Source organism: Mandrillus leucophaeus, unplaced genomic scaffold, assembly GCF_000951045.1.
Source record: "Mandrillus leucophaeus isolate KB7577 unplaced genomic scaffold, Mleu.le_1.0 Scaffold134, whole genome shotgun sequence".
NCBI classification, from domain to species: Eukaryota; Metazoa; Chordata; class Mammalia; order Primates; family Cercopithecidae; genus Mandrillus; species Mandrillus leucophaeus.
Window position 1 is genome coordinate 4216832 of NW_012101299.1, and position 19933 is coordinate 4236764.

Below are 19933 nucleotides of genomic sequence, written 5' to 3' on the forward strand. Positions count from 1 at the left end.
TAAAATCTTAATAGGAGAAATAATTATTGTATGATCAAACAATTTCAAAATCAAAATAGACACTTTTCAGTGTTTATTACAAATTTTCAACTTATTTGATAAAAAGATTTCTTAGTGGCTGTTGGTCAGTGCTGCATCAAGAAACTAGTGCAAATTTTACCAAATGCATTTATCAGAAAGGGATTTTGTCCATTTTTTTTCTGCAAACAAATGTTGTTACATTAACACTAAGCATGTAACAAACTGATTTGCCTACAAATCCAAAAGCTATCAACATAAGCCAATCCTTCAACTAAAAACTCAAACATACTTATCTCAAGGTCTGTTCCTGATCCAGATTTGTCTATATTCGGGTTGGAAGACAGAATAACAATAAAACCAAAATTTATCTGTAAAAATAATCATCTTTTTTTAATGCTGGAGGTATTGTCCTTACTAATATGACACATCATCTATTCCCACATGCTACTGCATGGACAGGAACAGTATTATTTAGTTGCTGGAGTAACACAGTGTTAAGAATATCTGCTTCTAGCAGTGTCAGGTTTTCATCTGTTAGCTCTTTATTCGGAAATGAAGTCACAAGAATAAAGAGCTGCAAATTCAGGACGAGACTGTACAATAAAGTTCCGGACATCCAGGATCCTGTGTGTACTCTTGAGTCTTTGTATCAAACGACTCCCATCCGCTAACCTGATTGGAATTTTTGTTGTTGGCACTGAATCATCAATGAGAACAACTGCGTTAAGTATTGATTTATCCTCCTCAGGTGTAAGGCTTTCAAGTTTTTGTTCTTCTCCACTAAAAGCCTTGAACCTCAATCTAGGTTTTATGTATTCTTGATCCTAATGATCCTCCATATCCAAATTCACTTGGCCACCATGAACAAGGCACTGAAGCTCCCGGGGAATCTCTCTTTCTTTTATTTTTTTTGAGACAGTCTTGCTCCATCGACTAGGCTGGAGTACAGTGGCACGATCTCAACTCACCGCAAGCTCTGCCTCCCGGGTTCACACCATTCTCCTGCCTCAGCCTCCCAAGTAGCTGAGACTACAGGTGCCCGCCACCACGCTGCTCTTTTGTTTTGTATTTTTAGTAGAGACGGGGTTTCACCGTGTTAGCCAGGATGGTCTTGATCTCCTGACCTTGTGATCCGCCCGCCTCGGCCTCCCAAAGTGCTGAGATTACAGGCGTGAGCCAATGTGCCCAGCCTCTCTCCTCTCTCAGCAGACTCCAGAAATTGAGCATTTGTTGATTCATTGTAAGGTCTCAATTCTCCATCATCTAAACTGAAACCATTGCTCCACAGTTTAAGCAAAATCTGAATATCTTGCAGCTGATTTTCTCCATAGATATATTCAGACTGCTTACAAAAGGAATTGCCCAGTCTGTATCCTCCACCTGTGAATGACGATGAGGTGGTGTCCATGGGCTCTTGAAGACTGCAGCATTAGGTCTATCAGACTTGGAAGATCTGTACTCCACTTCATTTTCATACAGTTCTGTCAAGGCCAATTTATTTCTTGATATGTCATCCCTTTGGCTGTTTTCAAGTGTCTTTGCAAGTTCTTCACATTCGTATTAAGTTCTGCAAATCCTGCGTGCTCAGAGGTCGCAGCCCAGAAGACCTCCTCTCCCGCGCACCGAGCTCAGGCCTCCTGCCCTTCGCCATCTTCCGCTGGCTCTATTTGTCTGTCTTTTTTAATTTTTTCCGAGAGGGAGTCTTTTTCTGTCACCCAGGCTGAAGTGCAGTGGCGCCATCTCTGCTCACTGCAACCTCCACCTCCAAGGTTCAAGTGATTCCCCTGCCTCAGCCTCCTGAGCAGCTGGAATTACAGGCACATGTCACCATACGTAGCAAATTTTTGTATTTTTAGTAGAGACGGGGTTTCACCATGTTGACCAGGATGATCTCGAACCCCTGACCTCAGGTGATCTACCCACCTAGGCCTCCCAAAGTGCTGGGATTATAGGTGTGAGCGCCTGGCCCAGAAATTTATTTTTAGAAGTTTAATAATTTGTTTTATTATTGCTTATTGAGTGATTTAATAAATATTCTCTCAAGGTTAGCTTGAAATATAAATTTTAAAATGTGTATTTTAAATGTGTATTTCTGAAAATGGTATTCCAGAAATAATGTATACATTCATATGGAAAGATGTTAATTATAATCTTAGTGACAAACTCTCTTAGACCGTGTAGGAAGAACTCATTTTTGTTTCCATGTGTACACACAAGGATCTGGATGGATTTATAGCAGGATATTGACTGATGATTTCTGGGTAGATGAGATGAAATGTGGCTAACATTATTTTGCCTTATTTTGTTTTAATAACATTTTTTTAAAAAGTTTCTTGACTAAAGAGAAAATAAGCAAATACTACCTTCTCAAATTATTTCGAAAGTTCATGTTTTTCGTAGCTTTTTTCTTACTCTTTTTTCCATATGACGGTTGCGTATTCTTAGCAAATAAAACTCCACAAAGGCAAGAAAAAAAGTTAACACTCTTATCAGGTATATGGTAAGGATTTTAAATATCTCAGAGATAAGGTATCTATTATCCTATTATCATTTTCTAATACAGCTCCCCTTTTCAACAGTATAATCTTTTTCAGAGTTTTTTTGTTTTTTTTTTTTTGAGTCCGAGTCTCACTCTGTCGCCCAGTTGGAGTGTGGTGTTGTGATCTCGGCTCACTGCAACCTCAACCTCTCAGGTTCAAGCAATTCTTCTGCCTCAGCCTCCTGAGTAGCTGGGATTACAGGCGCCTGCACCACGCCCGGCTCATTTTTCTATTTTTAGTAGAGACGGGTTTCACCACGTTGGCCAGTCTGGTCTCGAACTCCGGACCTCAAGTGATCCGCCCACCTCAGCCTCCCAAACTGCTGGGACTACAGGCGTGAGCCACCATGTCCGGCCATATTTCAGAGTGATTTTTAAGTGGAAATTTGCTCGAACACTAATGACAGACAGCATACTTAGTTACATGTCTTAATTGGTCTCCTTTAACTTATATTATTATCATTTTTTTTTCATTTTTCCAATAATATTAAATATTTATTAAGTAATATTTTCCAATAATATTAAATAATATTTGTTGGAGACTCCGTTTGGGATTTTGCTCTTGCTGGAATGAATGCAGTGTGTCCTCACTTTGTCATGGCGTGTGACTGATAAACATCATGCATGTTTTCATAAAATCATAATACTTCTGAGCTGGAAGGACCTTAGAACAGATGTATTACTGCCCCTTCATTTTCTTATGCAAACATTGCTTTTAGCCTACATGACATTGGAAAGATAACTGGGCTGAATGATCTAATAGATTCTTTCTAGCTTAAGATTTCCTGCTTCTAGGTAAATTTCACATGTTCTTTCATGCTTTCACTGTTTTTTCAATGATGTACCCTTATTGCCATCTGGATATCTCAAAATGCATTACATTAAAATAAGAATGGAGTTCAGTTGTTTTTTTTTTTTTTAATCACTACTCCATAATTCCTATGGTGTACTCAGAAAGTGCCGATACGGAACAATGCATTTGATGTTTTGGACTGAGTGCAGGAAATTACTCGACCGATCAAATATGAGATTTTTTTTATTGGATTTTGAAAGACCTCATCTCTTAAAAAAATGTTTATGCTAGCTGATTACACAATTATGGCTAGAATGTTTATCCTGTCACAAACATGCAGTATACAACATAGAGCTAATTTAAATGCTCATGCATTCTTCACAAAGTTCATCTTTTTAAAATCTAATATTATAGAGGAACAGTTTTTAATTTTTATTTTTTATTGTTTTGGGATAGGATCTCACTTTGTCACACAGGCTGGAGTGTAGTGGTGCTATCTCGGCTCACTGCAGCCTCGAACTTCTGGACTCTGTCGATTCTCCTACCTCACCCTCATGAGTAGCTGGGACTACAGCCACCACGCCTAGCTTTTCGTAGAGACGAGGTCTCACCACATTGCTCAGTCTGGTCTCAAACTCCTAGGCTGAAGCAGTCTGCCTCCCTTGGCCTCCCAGAGTGCTGGGATTACAGGCATGAGCCACCATGCCCGGTCTAAAAGTCTTTAAGATAAATTTTTTAGATTTATTTTTGAGGTGTTAACAGCACCTTTTTTTGTATTTCAAGAAAAATGACTTGAGTCCACCACTAAATATTTTACAAATTTTAAACGTGTTAAGTAGGCCAGGTGCAGTGGTACACGCCTGTAATCCCAGCACTTTGGGATGCTGAGACGGGTGGATCACTTGAGGTCAGGAGTTCAAATCAAGACCAGCCTGGCCAACATTGTGAAACCTCATCTCTACTAAAAATACAAAAATTTGCCAGGCGTGGTGGCAGGCACCTGTAATCCCAGCTACTCAGGGTGCTGAGGCAGGAGAACCACTTCCACCCAGGAGGTGGAGGTTGCAGTGAGCCGAGATTGTGGTGCTACACTCCAGCCTGAGCAACAGAGCAAGACCCTGTCTCAAAAAAAAAAAAAAAAAGTATTAGCAGTAGTAACAGTAGTAATATAGAATATTGTGGCCTATTAATATGATATGTAGCAGAGGGGGAGCAGGTTCAACTTGTGCATGAAAACAGCTTATATCTTCATCTTTTGGGGCAGATCTCACAGCCACGGGGGAGGAGGCGCTTTCCTAGCTTGGTAACAGCGCGGATTGACACCTCTGGGAGCCGTGTCTCGGTGTTCTCGTCAAATGGCTGGTTGTCTGAGGCAGCTTTTTGTGGTATTAGCACAGAGATTTGCTAAACTGTATGTTGATCTTCAGTGTATTGCTTTTTTTTTTTTTAAAGAAATGTTTTGAATAAGTAATTGCTTACTGTTCTGTGTTTTCCCCTATTCCTTTTTAGGCTTCTCTACAGTTTAGCCTTTAATGCCAGGTTTCTGAGACATCTTTGGTTTCTAATATCTTCCATGTCAACACGGATGATCACAGGGTATGTATTATACAGACTTATAAATTGAGCTCACAGGCACAGGAAGTAGCAGCCTAATCGGAAATGCTGCCAGAACCTGTTTTTAAGTCCTGCTTATACTGGACTTACTTCATATTAGAAGGAAAGTTCCAGATGGTCTCAGTTGCACAAAAAGAAAAATCAGTGTCTAATCTTAACAGTTACTTATCTGTATATATTATTGAGAGTATGGTTTTATCTGAAGGTAAGTTTGCTTTAAATATCCTAGCCATTTTTTCAAAAAAAGTAGACATTTGGAAATTACTTTGCTCCATATGATTTTACTATTCTTTTCACAGTGAAAATACAGATTTGAAGTAAATTTAAGACTGCTGCAAACATTAGAACAGTGTAGACATTTTTAAACATTTGTTTAAATAATTAGATTTTTCTTATTTGAATCGTGTAATTTAAAAAATAGCATCTTTGACATACATATTTTAATTGAGTGTGTAATAGGTAGGAATTTCATACTTAAAATCCTTCATGGTAAACTGACTTAGCCTAGTACTCTGTTGTTGAATTTTTCCTCTGCCAGGAGTCTCAGCCGGCCGGGCGCGGTGGCTCACGCCTGTAATTCCAGCACTTTGGGAGGCCGAGGCCAGTGGATCACCTGAGGTCAGGAGTTCAAAACCAGCCTGGCCAACATGGTGAAACCCCATCTCTACTAAAAATATAAAAATTAGTCGGGCATGGTGGCACGTGCCTGTAATCCCAGCTACCCGGGAGGCTGATGCAGGAGAATCGTTTGAACCTGGAAGGCGGAGGTTGCAGTGAGTCGAGATCGTGCCACTGCAGTCCAGCCTGGGTGAGAGCAAGACTTCCTCTCAAAAAAAAAAGAAAAAAAGAAGTCTAAGCCAGTCCCCCTGTACTGTCATTGGAAAAGATGAAGTGTGTAATTCAGTTAATTGGAGACTAAACTTACAAGATGCCACCTGCATGTCATGCTCATGAGAGTGGTGATAATAGCAGTCACCGTTACTGACTCCATGCTGTGAACCAGCTCATTCGGTGGTGGGAAGACACATCTCAGTTGTAGGGCAAGAGTGTAGGAAGTGGTCTTGTTTTCTTTTTAGGAACAGGAAGTTAGAAGAAAGAATTTTTGGTGGATTGGGGTGGTATATCTAAAATATAAACACATGCTCGTCTGCAGTCTGACTTGCTGTGTACAGTCATAATGAAAACTCTTGTTGAGATTTCTGGATTTTGAGCTTTTTCATGCAATATGTAGAGCAAAAGATATTCATATGTTATTCAGCCATGCACAGTCAGCCCCTTTATGATGGAACTGGTGTTCAAATCATCTGGGCAACACAGTTCATACTAATGAAAGGGGAATGTCAGTTTCTCAATATTATTACTTAAGATTTTTCATTTTTTTAATTGCATCTTAAGTGAGGAAAAGGGAGTTTTAATGGTGCCACTGTGACTGGTGAAACTCCTAAAGGTTAAATGAGTTTATCTTGCATCAACAGTGGGTGGCTAAAGCACTCCTAGAAATGCTTTCTAGACGAAAGACTCCTAGAATGATTTACTGTCTTGAGAAATGCTTTTCTTTCATTTCCAAACCAAAATACAGGATTTTAGGTATGTTTTGTTGTGTTTTTTGGTGCATTTCAGCCACTTCTGACCATGCCAACCTTGGTTTTCATTAGTGACAGGTTTGTTTCGGGCAGAAGGAGATTGAGAATCATCAGGACAGGAAATTATCATTTACCCATAAGTGCCCCAGCTTAGCAACAGGGACACTGTCATAGTTCTGCCTGGTAATTGCTTATTTGTTTATGGCATTTGTCTCTTGCCAAGGAAATGGAGTCATGGTGTGTGAAAGAAAAGTGGGATATTGTTAATTATATTAAATTATTAATACTATTTTATGATAGGGTAGTTTTATAAATCTTATTAAAAGACAGTTTGAGAATTGGAATGTCTTTTTACTTGTTTAATTTATTAGAATGAAGTCCCTCAAGAAACTGACAGTGTATTAATACGTTCTCAGTACAGATGCTCCTTGAGGTACAATGGGGCTGTGTCCTGATAAACCCATTGTAAGTTGAAAATATCATCAGTCGAAATGCGTTCAAGACACCTAGCCTACTGAGGCGTCACCGCTTAGCCTAGCCTACCTGAAACGTGCTCAGAACACCTGCATTAGCCTACAGCTAGGCACAATCATCAAACACTAGGCCAATTTTACAATAAAGTGTTGAATGTCTCATGTAATTTATTGAATATTGTACTGAAGGTGAAAAAACAGAATGGTGGTTTCTACTGAATGAGAATCGCCTTTGACCATCTTGAAGTTGCAGGATCCTAAATTGAACCATTGTGAGTCAGGCACCATCTGTATATGTCTCATATTTCCTACTGGGAATAAAGTTTAAAATGAAATGACTGATTTTCTGAAACTGGCACTCAATTCAAGTCAAAAGTAGTTTCACAGTAAGGCTTGCATTGCTAGGACTTTCAGCTTTAGTGGGCAGAAGTACCATCAGGGGAGCGTGTTAAAATGCATATTCTCGTGAGACGAGATTGTGCCATTGCACTCCAGCCTGGGTAACAAGAGGGAAACTTTGTCTCAAAAAAAAAAAAAAATCAGATTCTCTGATCCTGCCCTAAGACTTGGGTTAGAAACCCTGGAGACTGCGACCTCACAGGCTCATCAGGTGATTGAGGTGCAGATGGTTTGGGGGCCAACCGAGATGCACTATTCTTCACCTCAGTCTAGCAGACCACATTTAAACAATCTCCAGATGGATAGTGAATTTTGGCACATCAGACATTTTGCAAATAACATCTTTATTTGTGTACCTGATTTTCAGTACTTGCTATTGTAATCAGCCAGTTTAGTTTCCCTCTTCTTGAAGATGAAGGAATCCATAGCCAGCTGGTACTTTTTCCATTAGGCATCCGTTGACTATGACATAGCAGAGATGCTTTGCCCAGAAGTCTTCAATGTGGGCAGTAGGTGCCGATGTTGGCTGTTTTATAAATAATCTCAAAACAGTCTACAGTAGTATTCTGAAACCTGTTAAAGCAAGAATCCGTTCTTAAGACTAAAAGCTCTTTGCAAGGGTAAGGGACATTGAACGAGGAGGAGGAGTGGTTCCCACAGGCACACAATGTGAAAACCCTTGTTCTCAAGATCTAGACAGAGGTTAGGGATTGCCTCGGGTCTCACTGATGGTGAGTAATTCACCTAGCTCCCCTGAGTTATGTGTGAAGCAATGTCTTTTCCATTACAGTAAGTTACAGACTTTTTATTTGCACATAAGTCCTTGAGATTGACCTGTTTTCAGAGGAATATTTGAGTCAGTGTTTATAGCAGAAAGAGTGGTCAGCAGAGAACTAAGAGACCTGTGTCTCGTTCGTGCCCTGTCTGCAGGACAGCATCGGCACGTATCCTTCTTGCCAATCCCACTTTTTGTGTCATCTTGGCTTCCGCAATGAGGTAGGACAGTTGTGCTTTGTCCCTTTTTGATTGTCCCTACAACGTTTAAAGTTTGGATGGATGGCATTCATTCATTAATTGATTATTACATTCAGCGTAGTGCTAAATGCAGAGTGTCACAACTACAAATAGGGATCATGTATGCTCCGGTTGTGTAGCATGTGGACATAGTGTATCTTCTCTGTGGGAACAGTTTCGGGTGCACATATGGGTTCCTGTTCTCAAAGCAGTTGATGATGGCAGTGCCCTCCCCTGAACCATGTACCATGGAGACTCAAAAGCTCCAGGTGGCTCAGCCAAGCTCCTTATGGCCCTGCTAATTATAACAAGTGGTCTTACCTTCTGCTTTGCTTTCATACGTGATTTGTAGATCCTGACTCCTGGTTTCATCTCATCCACTATAGACCTGTAGTTTTGTGGAAAAGGATATTTGGGGAGATGAGAGAGTGGTCTTGCTCTCAATGTCTGTTAACCTATGATTGATTTGACTTGGTAGAGGGGACCATGGACTTTATAGAAAGAGCTTGCAGGTGATTCTGTGTTAGCTAAATGTTCCATAAGACAAGGAACCAGACTTAAAAACGACAGAAAAGGAAGACGTTCTAGGTGAAATAAGTCAATTTAATATATCGTAGCTTTTTATTTGTTTGTTTATATTTTTGGAGACAGAGTCTCACCCTGTTTCCCAGGCATGATCTCAGCTCACTGCAACCTCCGCCTCCCAGGTTCAAGTGATTCCCCTGCCTCAGCCTCCCAAGTAGTTGGGATTACAGGCACACGCCACCACGCCCAGCTAATTTTTTGTGTCTTTAGTAGAGACAGGGTTTCACCATGTTGGCCAGGCTGGTCTTGAACTCCTGACCTTGTGATCCACCCACATCGGCCTCCCAAAGTGCTGGGATTACAGGTGTGAGCCACCACACCTGGCCTTTTTTTTTTTTCTTAACATTTTAAACTTTTTTTGAAACAGAATCTGGCTGTGTTGCCCAGGCTGGAGTGCAGTGGCACAATCTCAGCTCATGGCATCCTCCGCCTCCTGGTCTCAAGCCATTCTCCTGCCTCAGCCTCCTAAGTAACTAGGACTGTGGGCACATATCATTACACCTGGCTAATTAATTTATCATATCATAGCTCTTGATGGGTGACAGAGGCTGCTGAGTAAAGACCCCACCTTAGCTGCTGTGAAAGCAGGAGCAGGATGGGAGCTGGTGAATAAAGCAGACAGTGGGAGCAAGGCCACTGTAGAGAACCAAAAACTTTGTTTCTTAAGGTTCCAGTTTGGCTTCAATATTGAATAGCTTTCAGCCTTACCAAAAGTAAGTCGCTGGATAAATTTTTCCTGAGAGCAGAATGATTTGCCTTTATTAAATATGTTGAGTAGATGGGAAGGGGGATGGTTTCCTCATAAAAGTAAAGTACATGTGTGTCTTGAATAGCGGCCTTATTAGACCTCTTCTTAGGGCCTTAACCTGGGAACGACTGGCTCACTCTTAGTGACTTCATTATCCGGTTGATGTAGGTAGCAGGAACCTTAGTGAAGATTAATGGGTTGGTATGCTATTTTATGTATTAATCTGTGCTGTTTATTAACCGGCATTGCCATGGTGACTTTACTTTGCCTTTAAGTAGTTTAATTCCTAATGCAAATGTTACTTTCCCTGATTATATTTGTTTGATGTTATGTTTTAATTAGTTCCCAAACTAAGACTAATTGTAAAGTGACTGGTTTTTTTCTTCTTTTCTTTAATTCAAGGTCTATGGTACCATTGCTTCAGGTGATATCCAGGGGTTCTCCTATGTCTTTTGAAGATTCTAGTCGAATCATCCCACTCTTTTACCTTTTTAGCTCCTTGTTTAGTCATTCACTAATTTCCATACATGATAATGAATTCTTCGGTGATCCCATAGAAGGTAAGGATTTTGAAAAACCAGTTTGCTGCTGGCCACATGGCCCAACAGTTTTCATAGACAGTAGAAAAGTTTTAAGCTTTTTAAGTCTTTCAGTGTGTGTTAAAAGATGGAAAAAGAAATGATAGAAAATTGGATTGTATTTTTTAGTTGTAGGTCAAAGACAATCATCGATGATGCCTTTTACTTTAGAAGAGCTGATAATGTTGTCTCGATGCCTTCGAGATGCATGCCTGGGGATCATCAAGCTGGCTTATCCAGAAACCAAACCAGAAGTTCGAGAAGAATATATTACAGCATTTCAGAGTATTGGAGTCACTACTAGCTCTGAAATGCAACAATGCATACAGATGGAACAGAAACGATGGATTCAGTTATTTAAGGTATAGAGTATATGTATTTTTTTGTTTGCTGACACTGAAAAATATGCACATTTTTGTCTTGACCATTGCAGAGGAATAAAAATACAGGTTTGTTTCAGACATGCGTTAATTTGCAAGACCTTTTTTTTTAAAAAAAAGTATATACATGGACTTGATGTGTCTCCCAGGCTGAAGTGCAGTGACACCATCATACCCCGCTGCAGCCTTGAACTCCTGGGATCAAGCAATCCTCTCACCTCAGCCTCCTGAGGAGCTCGGGCTACTGGCACGTGCCACCATGTCCAGCTAATTTGTTAGTTTTTTTGTAGAGCCAGAGTCTCACTGTGTTACCCAGGCTGGTCTCAAACTCCTGGCCTCATGGGTTCCTCCTGCTTCTGCCTCCCATAATGCTGGGATTATAGGCGTGAGCCACTGCAGCTGGCCTGTACAACTTTTTAATTAAGAAAAGTAATTTTAGTACTTTTGATTAAGGTAATTTAATTAACTAAAATTACTTTCATTTTAATTTACATTTGCCTCACTTAAAACCATGTTTTTAAACCTTGTTACGTGCATCTTTTCTGTGTGGCCCTAAATACTTAACTGTGATACGATGAAATATAAATACAGTTTTTAAAATGTTTTTATTTTTCAGTAAATATTTCTTAGATTTTATTATTTTTTCAAACCTTTCAAAAATTGATTAACAAGGTAAAATAGGTCATTAATTTTTAATGCTAGTTGTATATAAATTATTTTAACATATCTTCATTCTTAACCAGAAAGTGAAGTTTTGAGTTACTATGGCTGGAATGTTGGCAGGAAACCACCACCAGTGAGAATGTAACTGTTGGGACGGAAAAAAAGAAAAGGAAAAGGGTGCTTGACTTCCCATGAAATTTCTGCAGCAAACACATCTAGTCAGCTAAAATTGCTCATTAAAGGAGTGAGAGCAGAAGAAGTGCATTTTCCAAATTGAATGCTGGATTTACAGTCCGTTTAATACCAGCGACCTCTCGCACACTAATGTTCAGTTCGAGTCATCAGCTGTCCCTTTGGGTCTTTTATCACTGCTTTTGTCAAGCTATCTATTTAATTGAAAGAAGTTAATTGAATGAAAATGATCAACTAAGCTTGTATTAATATTACTAATGGAACTTTCTTCTTGGCCGTGTTTGGAGAAAGATGTCAAGCTAGACTTTAGGAAGGGCCCATTAATGCTTGCACTTACCCTGATGGGCTAATTAAGGAATGCTTATTCATCCTCCAGGTCCACGAGAGTCTCTCTCCAGCCCGTTCTGCCTGGTTTTACAACACATTTCTCTTAGGAGCATGAGCATTAGCAGCAGCAGCAGTAACTGATAATGTTTTGATTGCACTGAATACAGTCCTAATGCATCATTGAATTTATAATTTGGGCAGATTGATGTAATATATGTTTGCACAATTTATTTTAATTACCTGTTTCTGTAGTCCTAAGTAAACTGGAAAGGTCACATGGTAAGCCTTTACTATATCCTTAAAGATTGACAATTTTGCAAATTTTCTATGTTAAAAAATAAGCAATCTCACCTATTTAAAACTTACAATTCTTATATAAGCTTTTCCTGGACGTGGGTGTTACAGGTAGCATGTTTGTTTTCCTTTCCATATTTGATTAAACCCTGGGGTCTTTATTAACAATAAAGCTTTCCATGATGTGGAATATCAGGTGTTGTGTGTGATATCAGATCATTTCACTGTTTTATGGCACCTGTTGAGAGTTTCATAATTTCCATATGACAGCCTTATCTTTAGTATGTAGAAATCTCTGAACTTAATAATGCCATATAAGGTATTTTCCACCCTGACCTTATTTTGTTTTGGTTAAGCAGTAAGTGAAGAGTTTGTACAGAATTTTTTATGCCTCAAAATGACTCCCTGCCTCAAAATGACTCCCTGCCACCTTATTAACCATTGAAGGTTTTAAGAATGGGGTGAGGCCGGGTGTGGTGACTCACGCCTATAATCCCAGCACTTTGGGAGGCCAAGGCAGGTGGATCATGAGCTCAGGAGTTTGAGACCAACCTGGCCAACGTGATAAAACCCCATCTCTACTAAAGATACCAAAAATTAGCTGGGCGTGGTGATGCACGCCTGTAATCCCAGCTACTGGGGAGGCTGGGGCAGGAGAATCGCTAGAACTCGGGAGGCGGAGGTTGCAATCAGCCGAGATAGCGCCACTGCACTCCAGCCTAGGCCATAAGGTGAGACTCTCTCTCAAAAAAAAAGAGGGTGAATGTTTACCTTTTTTTTGTTGGTGGTGGTGATCGTTTTAGGTTTGAGATAAGTTGTTCTAAGACCTTTTGAGTTTAGAATTGTTTAAAGACCTTTTTTTTTTTAAAGGATTTCTGTTCTTTGGCCTCCTGTCCCCCAAACCATTTTACGCTACCTGCTGTTGAGCTGAGCCCCCCAAAATAAAAATCACTGCATAATTTTTGAGTAATCAGCTGCTGTTAGCTTTTCTTTTAAGAAAATACTATCTTTATTATGAAGATATATGAACTTACACCTCTGCAATTAACTGTGTTTTAGGCAGTATTCTAAGAGCTTTGCCTATATTCATTTAATGCAATAGTTCTGCGAGAAAGATACTGTAATTTGTTTTTACAGTTGAGGTCATGTATATGATGGTAGAACCAGCTACTATTCTACATTCCCCTTCTGAAAAGAATAAAAATTTTATCAGCATTTTTCATATTATTATTGTACCAAATTTGAGTTGAAGAATTCGAGGTAGAATCAACCGAAGAAGGCAAAAGCGTTTTGCCCATGATCTCCTGCCTTCCATTGATTTTGACAGAATTGCAAATGATGAGACCTGACTCCTTCAACACCGACCATTTTCATTTTTCAGTCGTATCATGGTCCTCCCAAAGTCATTTGTGTGAGAGGCTCTGTTGGCTGGTCACAGAAACATAGAATTTTAAGTGGATAGAGTCATCTTTCTTTGTCACTATAAGAATTGAGGTCACTTTCTAAGCCCTGCCTTGACACTGCTAAAACAGTTTATGCATTTATCAAATTTATAAACTCCTCTTGAAGTGTAATTTATAGCTATAATTACTTTAGCTTGATGAGATAGGAAATCCTGTTTTGAGATGTCTGTATGCATCTACCAAACTTAACAGGAGTTACCTCCTGTGATAGGGAAACAGGAGGAAGTAGCAGGGAATGAGGAAGGTTCTCATGCCCTCGTTATCCATATGTCTGTATGGAGAGAGAGAGAGACCCATAGTGTGAGTTTTTTACTTCCTTAGTGGTTAAGTTGTATTTTTTTCAATTCCAAAAAGCTATTTTTAAAAAGTAGTAAAGCAACGGCAGTGCCCTGTTAATATAATCCTAAAAGGCGGCCATTTAGCTGTCCATGTTACAGCTAAGAGACCTAAAGTTGTAGCGCTATGCCATAGCCTTTTCTGTTATGAAGATTTGATTCTTTTTTTGTTTTTTGACTAAAGTGGATACTATATGAAGTAATTTTATAATGTTTTAAATATGTGCTGAAGAATACTGTTTTTCAAAATACACCAGTTTTTAACCTGTTTATGCCAGAGGTTGCAAATTTTTTGTGTGAAAAATCAGGCCTTGGCCATGACCTTGAGCAGTAGAATATAAATCCCACAAGCTTAGCGTTCCAATAATGGAACACTAGGCATAAATGGGTTAACAAGTGGTAACTAAGGGCTGTATAAAATTTGGTTAACCCTTGACAGCAGCAGTGCATACCAGATACTTCATGACTTCCATAGGTTAGAGTGTTTATTCTCAGTTATTTGAACATTCACAGTATTCATCCCACCCATAGTGACACAGCTCTATGCTAAGGGATCGTGAATGAATTCACACTGGGTGCCTGTTCCTGCAGTATCACCATGTAATGAAGGAGACATGCATTCAGCTAATGACAGTGGGAAACAGCAGATCGCAGAGGCTGGGCCTGTGGAAGCACACAGGAGAGAAGCACCAGCTGCTGCTCGCCTGACACAACTCAGTTGAGGAAAATGGTTGTTTTCCAACGAGGTCATGTTCTTAGAGCTTTTTCTGACACATTACTTTCATATATTCTTCTTATGAAGTCAAACTGTAAAAATCCATTGTCGTTTGATGTATTTCCCACATTACACATTTACTGCACTTCAGAACCTGGAAATTGTGTGCTGAGTATGCTTTGTATTTTGCTTTTTAAAGAACTAACTCATCTGGTTTCAGGACTACATCTACTCTAGAAAGAAAAAAAAAAGAAAAATAATTAACTCAGTTGTTTGGTTTTAGTTACCAGATTTTACATATCACATTCAAGATAAAAAAGATACTTTTATTTTATGTTATGATGCAATTAGTCTTTCAGTTGCCCTTTAAAACTTGGACTATATGTGCTTTTTTGGTTGCAATACTGTATCTAAATATCCGTCGTCTCCATACAGAAATGTCACAACTTAGGATTGATAGCCTTGTCGTCTAATTTATATATACATTTGTGATAATATAGCTAGTGCTGAAGAATATTTCTCCAAGGTCAGTTAAGCAAGACTTTCTTATGATCATCATTGCCATGAACTCTCAAACATAGGGATCTTGTGAAAACAGTGCCTGTTAATTTATAATGTTTACCTTGAACAGTTGCCAAGTGTGATTTTTATAAGGAGTTGGTATGTTTCTAAGCAGTTATCTACTTGATCTTTTTAATATTGGGGTTAAGGGAAACCTGCTTACAGCATCACCTATTTTTCATTCAAAGGGCACATTAAAATCGAGCATGTGTAACAGTTGTGCACCTTTGTGGGTTTTTGTTGGTTTTGTTTTTTTTTTTTTTTTTTGAGACAGGGTTTCGTTCTGTTGCCCAGGCTGGAGTACAGTGGCTCGATCTCATTGCAACTCCACCCCTCAGGCTCAAGTGATTCTTTCACCTTGGCCTCCTTAGTAGCTGGGACTCAGGCATGTGCCACCACACCTGGCTAATTTTTGTATTTTTTGTAGAGATGGGGTTTCGCCATGTTACCCAAGCTGGTCTTAAACTCCTAGGCTCAAGTGATCTGCCTGCCTCGGCCTCCCAAAATGCTAGGATTACAGGTGTGAGCCACCATGCCTGGCAGTGTGCGCGTTTCTGAATAAATTTATTAGTACTTGAATAATGTATTTTCTGCATTTATTTAATGTAATGTTTTGATCTAGCGTGGAAGAACTTGAGAGGAGGGACAAGAGTTAACACATGAGATGAACATAATGCTGTTGTATTTCAGAACTTAAAATCCACTAAAATTGTGTATATTCCGCTAGATACAGCTAGTTGTTCCACTGTTTGCTGTCTTATTTCATATAACTTACCACCCTGGTTCTCAAGTCATAACTACCTATCAGAGTCATCTGGGGGAGCAGTGGAAAACTCGACTGGCTCCACCTCAGACGAATTGAATTCGAGTCAGTGATGGCGGCATGCCCATGGTGGGCTTTTCATAGTACTCCAGGTGATTCTAAAATGCTGCAAAGGTTAAGAGCCACAGGCTCTAACTCACTTTGAGCAGATGTAGTCACTTCATGTGATTTGGGCATGGTTGCCTCTACGAACTTTCCCTTTTTGGTGCTAGATACTTGTAGAGCAGTTGAGTTTGTGATTCTGAAAGTGAATGTGGAAAAAAGGAATGTGTTAAGGTGTTTCGAGATCACAAAATGGATCCAGTCAAATTTTCATGTTTATATTTTTCATTAAAAACTTAGGAGAAAAATAGTTGATGTAAAGGAGGGAAAAATGTTCTTAGTTGAATTTTAAGGTTTGGTATTTGATATTCTAAATAAGTATTTTGGGAATTGGTCCAGGACTAGTCATGCCATATTTAGCAAATAAAAAGACAGGTCACCTAGTTAAAAATTGAATTACGGATAAATCACAATTACTTTTAAAAACGTAATTATGTCCCATGCAGTATTGTGGACATACTTTAAAGAAAGCAATATTTTAGACATATTTATACTAAAAATATATTATTTGATATAAATAAATATAAATATATTTGATGTTTATTAAACCATGCCTTACCACAGTGCCTTCTATCTTGATATCCTGTCCTTAACATAGCTCCCTTGGCTGGACTCACTTTTTTACCTTCTCCTTTCCTCCTCCTTTCTCCCCATCTCCCTTCACCCCCTTTTTTTGATTCACCAAGAATCCATGGTAGTACTGGCATGTTATATTGGTAACATGTAGTTACTTTTTTCATATTTAGGATTGGAAATATGAAAGAGGATACACTATATTGAAATTTTTAACATTTAATTTTATAATAATTTAGTAGAAGAATGTAAGTGAGAACTTGTCTCATATAATTTGATAATGTTTGTAATCTATAGAAAATATATGTTCTCATGAACAGAGATTGAATAGAAATAGATATCTAGGAGTTAGGCAGACCTGATCTTTCCCTTGCCCAACCTGGAGCAAGTTACCCCCTCAATAAAGCTAAGTTTCCTTGGGGATGATAAATTCATAGGGACCCCAGGATTCCGTGGGATGATGCAGATGTAAATATGTCAGAAAGCATGACCTTTGTTAACGGTTGGGGTGATTATGAAAGGGCCAGTTTCAGCATGGTAACTATTAAATCTAGATTTAAAGTATCAATTTAATTGGTCATAAAAATGGAAAGACCAGATACGATCATCTTCAAACAAAAAGATTGTACTCCTGTTACTGTTGGAAGGGTGTGTGTTGTGTGTGTACTACCTGAATTTATCCCATACAAGGATAGCACATGTAATTAGCATAGCTCAGTGAGATTTCATCTTTCCTTTTGAAGAGTAAAATGAATGACTTTCAAGAATTACTGTATTAGGTCAGTGACAGTACTTTGTTTCAGCCAAACAGTTAACCAGACAGAACCAGTAATGAGGTTCTCCCCAGTCTGCCTAGGCTGCATAAGAAACCATTAATTGTAAGATGTTGTGTGTGCAGCTGAGCCCCTGAGCAACACCACGGAGTCAAGGGTCAAGGAATAACTGACTCCACTTTACCCTGATTACTTAGCTAAACATTTCCACTCGTTTAAGAAGGATGGTATTTCCATAGCGTTGTGATAGGTTTTAAAATGCCACAAGATAATCGCCACTTCTGAATTGGTAAGAAATATCCACCACTTATAAAGGTGTATCTTTGATCTTGAGTGGGTTTTTACTATGCTGTTTTATCTGCATGAGCAAATTGCTCAAATAACACTTTTTCTCTGTCCATGGGTAGGTCATTCAGGGGGTGTCCACATTGCAGTGGCCTGAGATATCAACCCAAGTACCCTTCGCTTTTTTCCTTAGGCACACAGAATTTCTGGTATCCCTGCATGCCTTGGATTTGCATTTCATAAAATAAGCATTTGTATTTCATTGTATGTAAATGCTAAATTACGGAATTTTAAAGGGAAATCTCAACGATTGTGTGATCTTTATAATGTATCTAATATATCCATTATATATTAGATATATTATAAATTTATATATTATATATACTAGATACATAGTATATATTAATTTATAATTACAAATTATATAATATATAAATTATTATAAATTAGTGTATATTAGAAATCTTATTTCTAATCTATCCGGTGGGTATATTATAAATCAGATTGTCCTCATTTTGTTTTTTCTGAGATGATTTCCATTGTCTTTAATTAGAGGTAGCATGCGTACAGACAGGCCTGGCCAGCTTTTCCAGAAAACGCTGTCTTGAGCTCTGTACTAGTTACATGATCAGTCCTGGTGGTAGACATTTAAAATGTTGGATTTACAATTTTGGTTTATCTTTGTTTATTACAAAATGCATTTCTATTCGATAGAGAACTTTAGGTCTTTTTAAAGTAGTGCTATTAGATCTCTTTAATCATATATTATAAAATTTACAATTATTGATCCCAAGTCAGTCATTTAGTACCTGCTAGGTTCCAAGGTGGCCAGTTGGATTCTATTTGTGAGGAACTCACTGCACAACCAGAGAGGAACTGTTCTGAAGGAATATTGTAGTTTTTTAAAGCCATGATAAAATACTAACTTGTGATGATATAACGAAGTGTGTCCAGGCCAGACTGTTTGGAAAGGTTATCAAGGAGATCAGACTCGATTTTTCTAGAGTTATGATCACAAACCTAACTTCATTTGCTTATGTGAGGCAAATGCTGAAATTGTTTTTCTCTTTGGGAGATGTGACAGTGATGCTGGGGTGCTGCTTTTTTCCCCTAGTGCCCTTAGTACATTGTTTCTCAGAAAACTCAGAAATGCTATTTCAGGAAAAAGTTTTACAAAATTGCATCACTTAAAGGTATCTTTCATTAGAACTCAGATGAGCTAAGACATTTCCAAATTCGTTGGGGGGGGGTTGTTTGTTTTTAATATTTTAGGTTTGGGGGTACAGGTGAAGTCTTGTTACGTAGATAAACGTGTCATCGGAGTTTGTTGTACACATCATTAGGTCACTCAGGTATTAAGCTCGGTCCCCAGGAGTCATCTTTTCTGCCCTCTCCCTCCTCCCACCCTCTCCCTTCAAGTTGATCCCAGTGTCTGTCCTTTCCTTCTTTGTGTTCATGAGTTCTTATCATTTAGCTGCCACCACATTTGTGTTTCAAAGCTTAGTCACCACCTCCGTGGTAACTTAAAAAATTATCGTGTACGTGTATTCGTGTTTGTTGTCCTGCACGTGTTGGCAGATAGCTGCTTTGTGTACGTTACTGTGATGGAATCTGCTTTGTGTACATGACTGTGATGGAATCTGCTTTGTGTACGTTACTGTGATGGAATCTGCTTTGTGTACATGACTGTGATGGAAGCCCTTTTCTGTGAGCGGGTTTGGTGTCCGGCTCCACTGGGTGCCTGCACCACCGCTGAGCGCTCCTCCTTAGTGAATGTATTGCTCACTGTGCGTTGTGGCTGCCGAGCTCACGTGTGTGACACGGATTTGTTCTTTCTTTTCAGGTTATCACCAATCTAGTGAAAATGTTGAAGTCCAGAGACACTAGGAGAAATTTTTGTCCTCCAAACCACTGGCTGTCAGAACAAGAAGATATTAAAGCAGATAAGGTGATATTGAAAGATCTTTTTAATATTTATCATTAAAAATATACGTTCAGCTTGTGTTTTTCTGGGGGAGAAGAATTAAGCCCTTTAAAATTATTTTTTTATGACTTATACGACTAGTAACGGTAAACCTTATTACTAACTCTTACGCCAAC

General features: G+C 38.9%; 1 protein-coding gene and 1 pseudogene across 1 annotated transcript in view; one reads left to right on the top strand and one right to left on the bottom strand.

The window, feature by feature from the left end:
• UBE3C (ubiquitin protein ligase E3C) overlaps nucleotides 1-19933 on the top strand; it is a 133508-nt gene that overhangs the window by 44197 nt on the left and 69378 nt on the right. The window contains exons 10-13 of the mRNA XM_011973087.1: nucleotides 4863-4949; nucleotides 10172-10329; nucleotides 10477-10709; nucleotides 19677-19781. Of these exons, the coding sequence (XP_011828477.1) occupies nucleotides 4863-4949; nucleotides 10172-10329; nucleotides 10477-10709; nucleotides 19677-19781 (583 nt within the window). The remainder of the gene's footprint in view (nucleotides 1-4862; nucleotides 4950-10171; nucleotides 10330-10476; nucleotides 10710-19676; nucleotides 19782-19933) is intronic.
• On the bottom strand, nucleotides 167-1429 carry LOC105534381 (annotated as a pseudogene).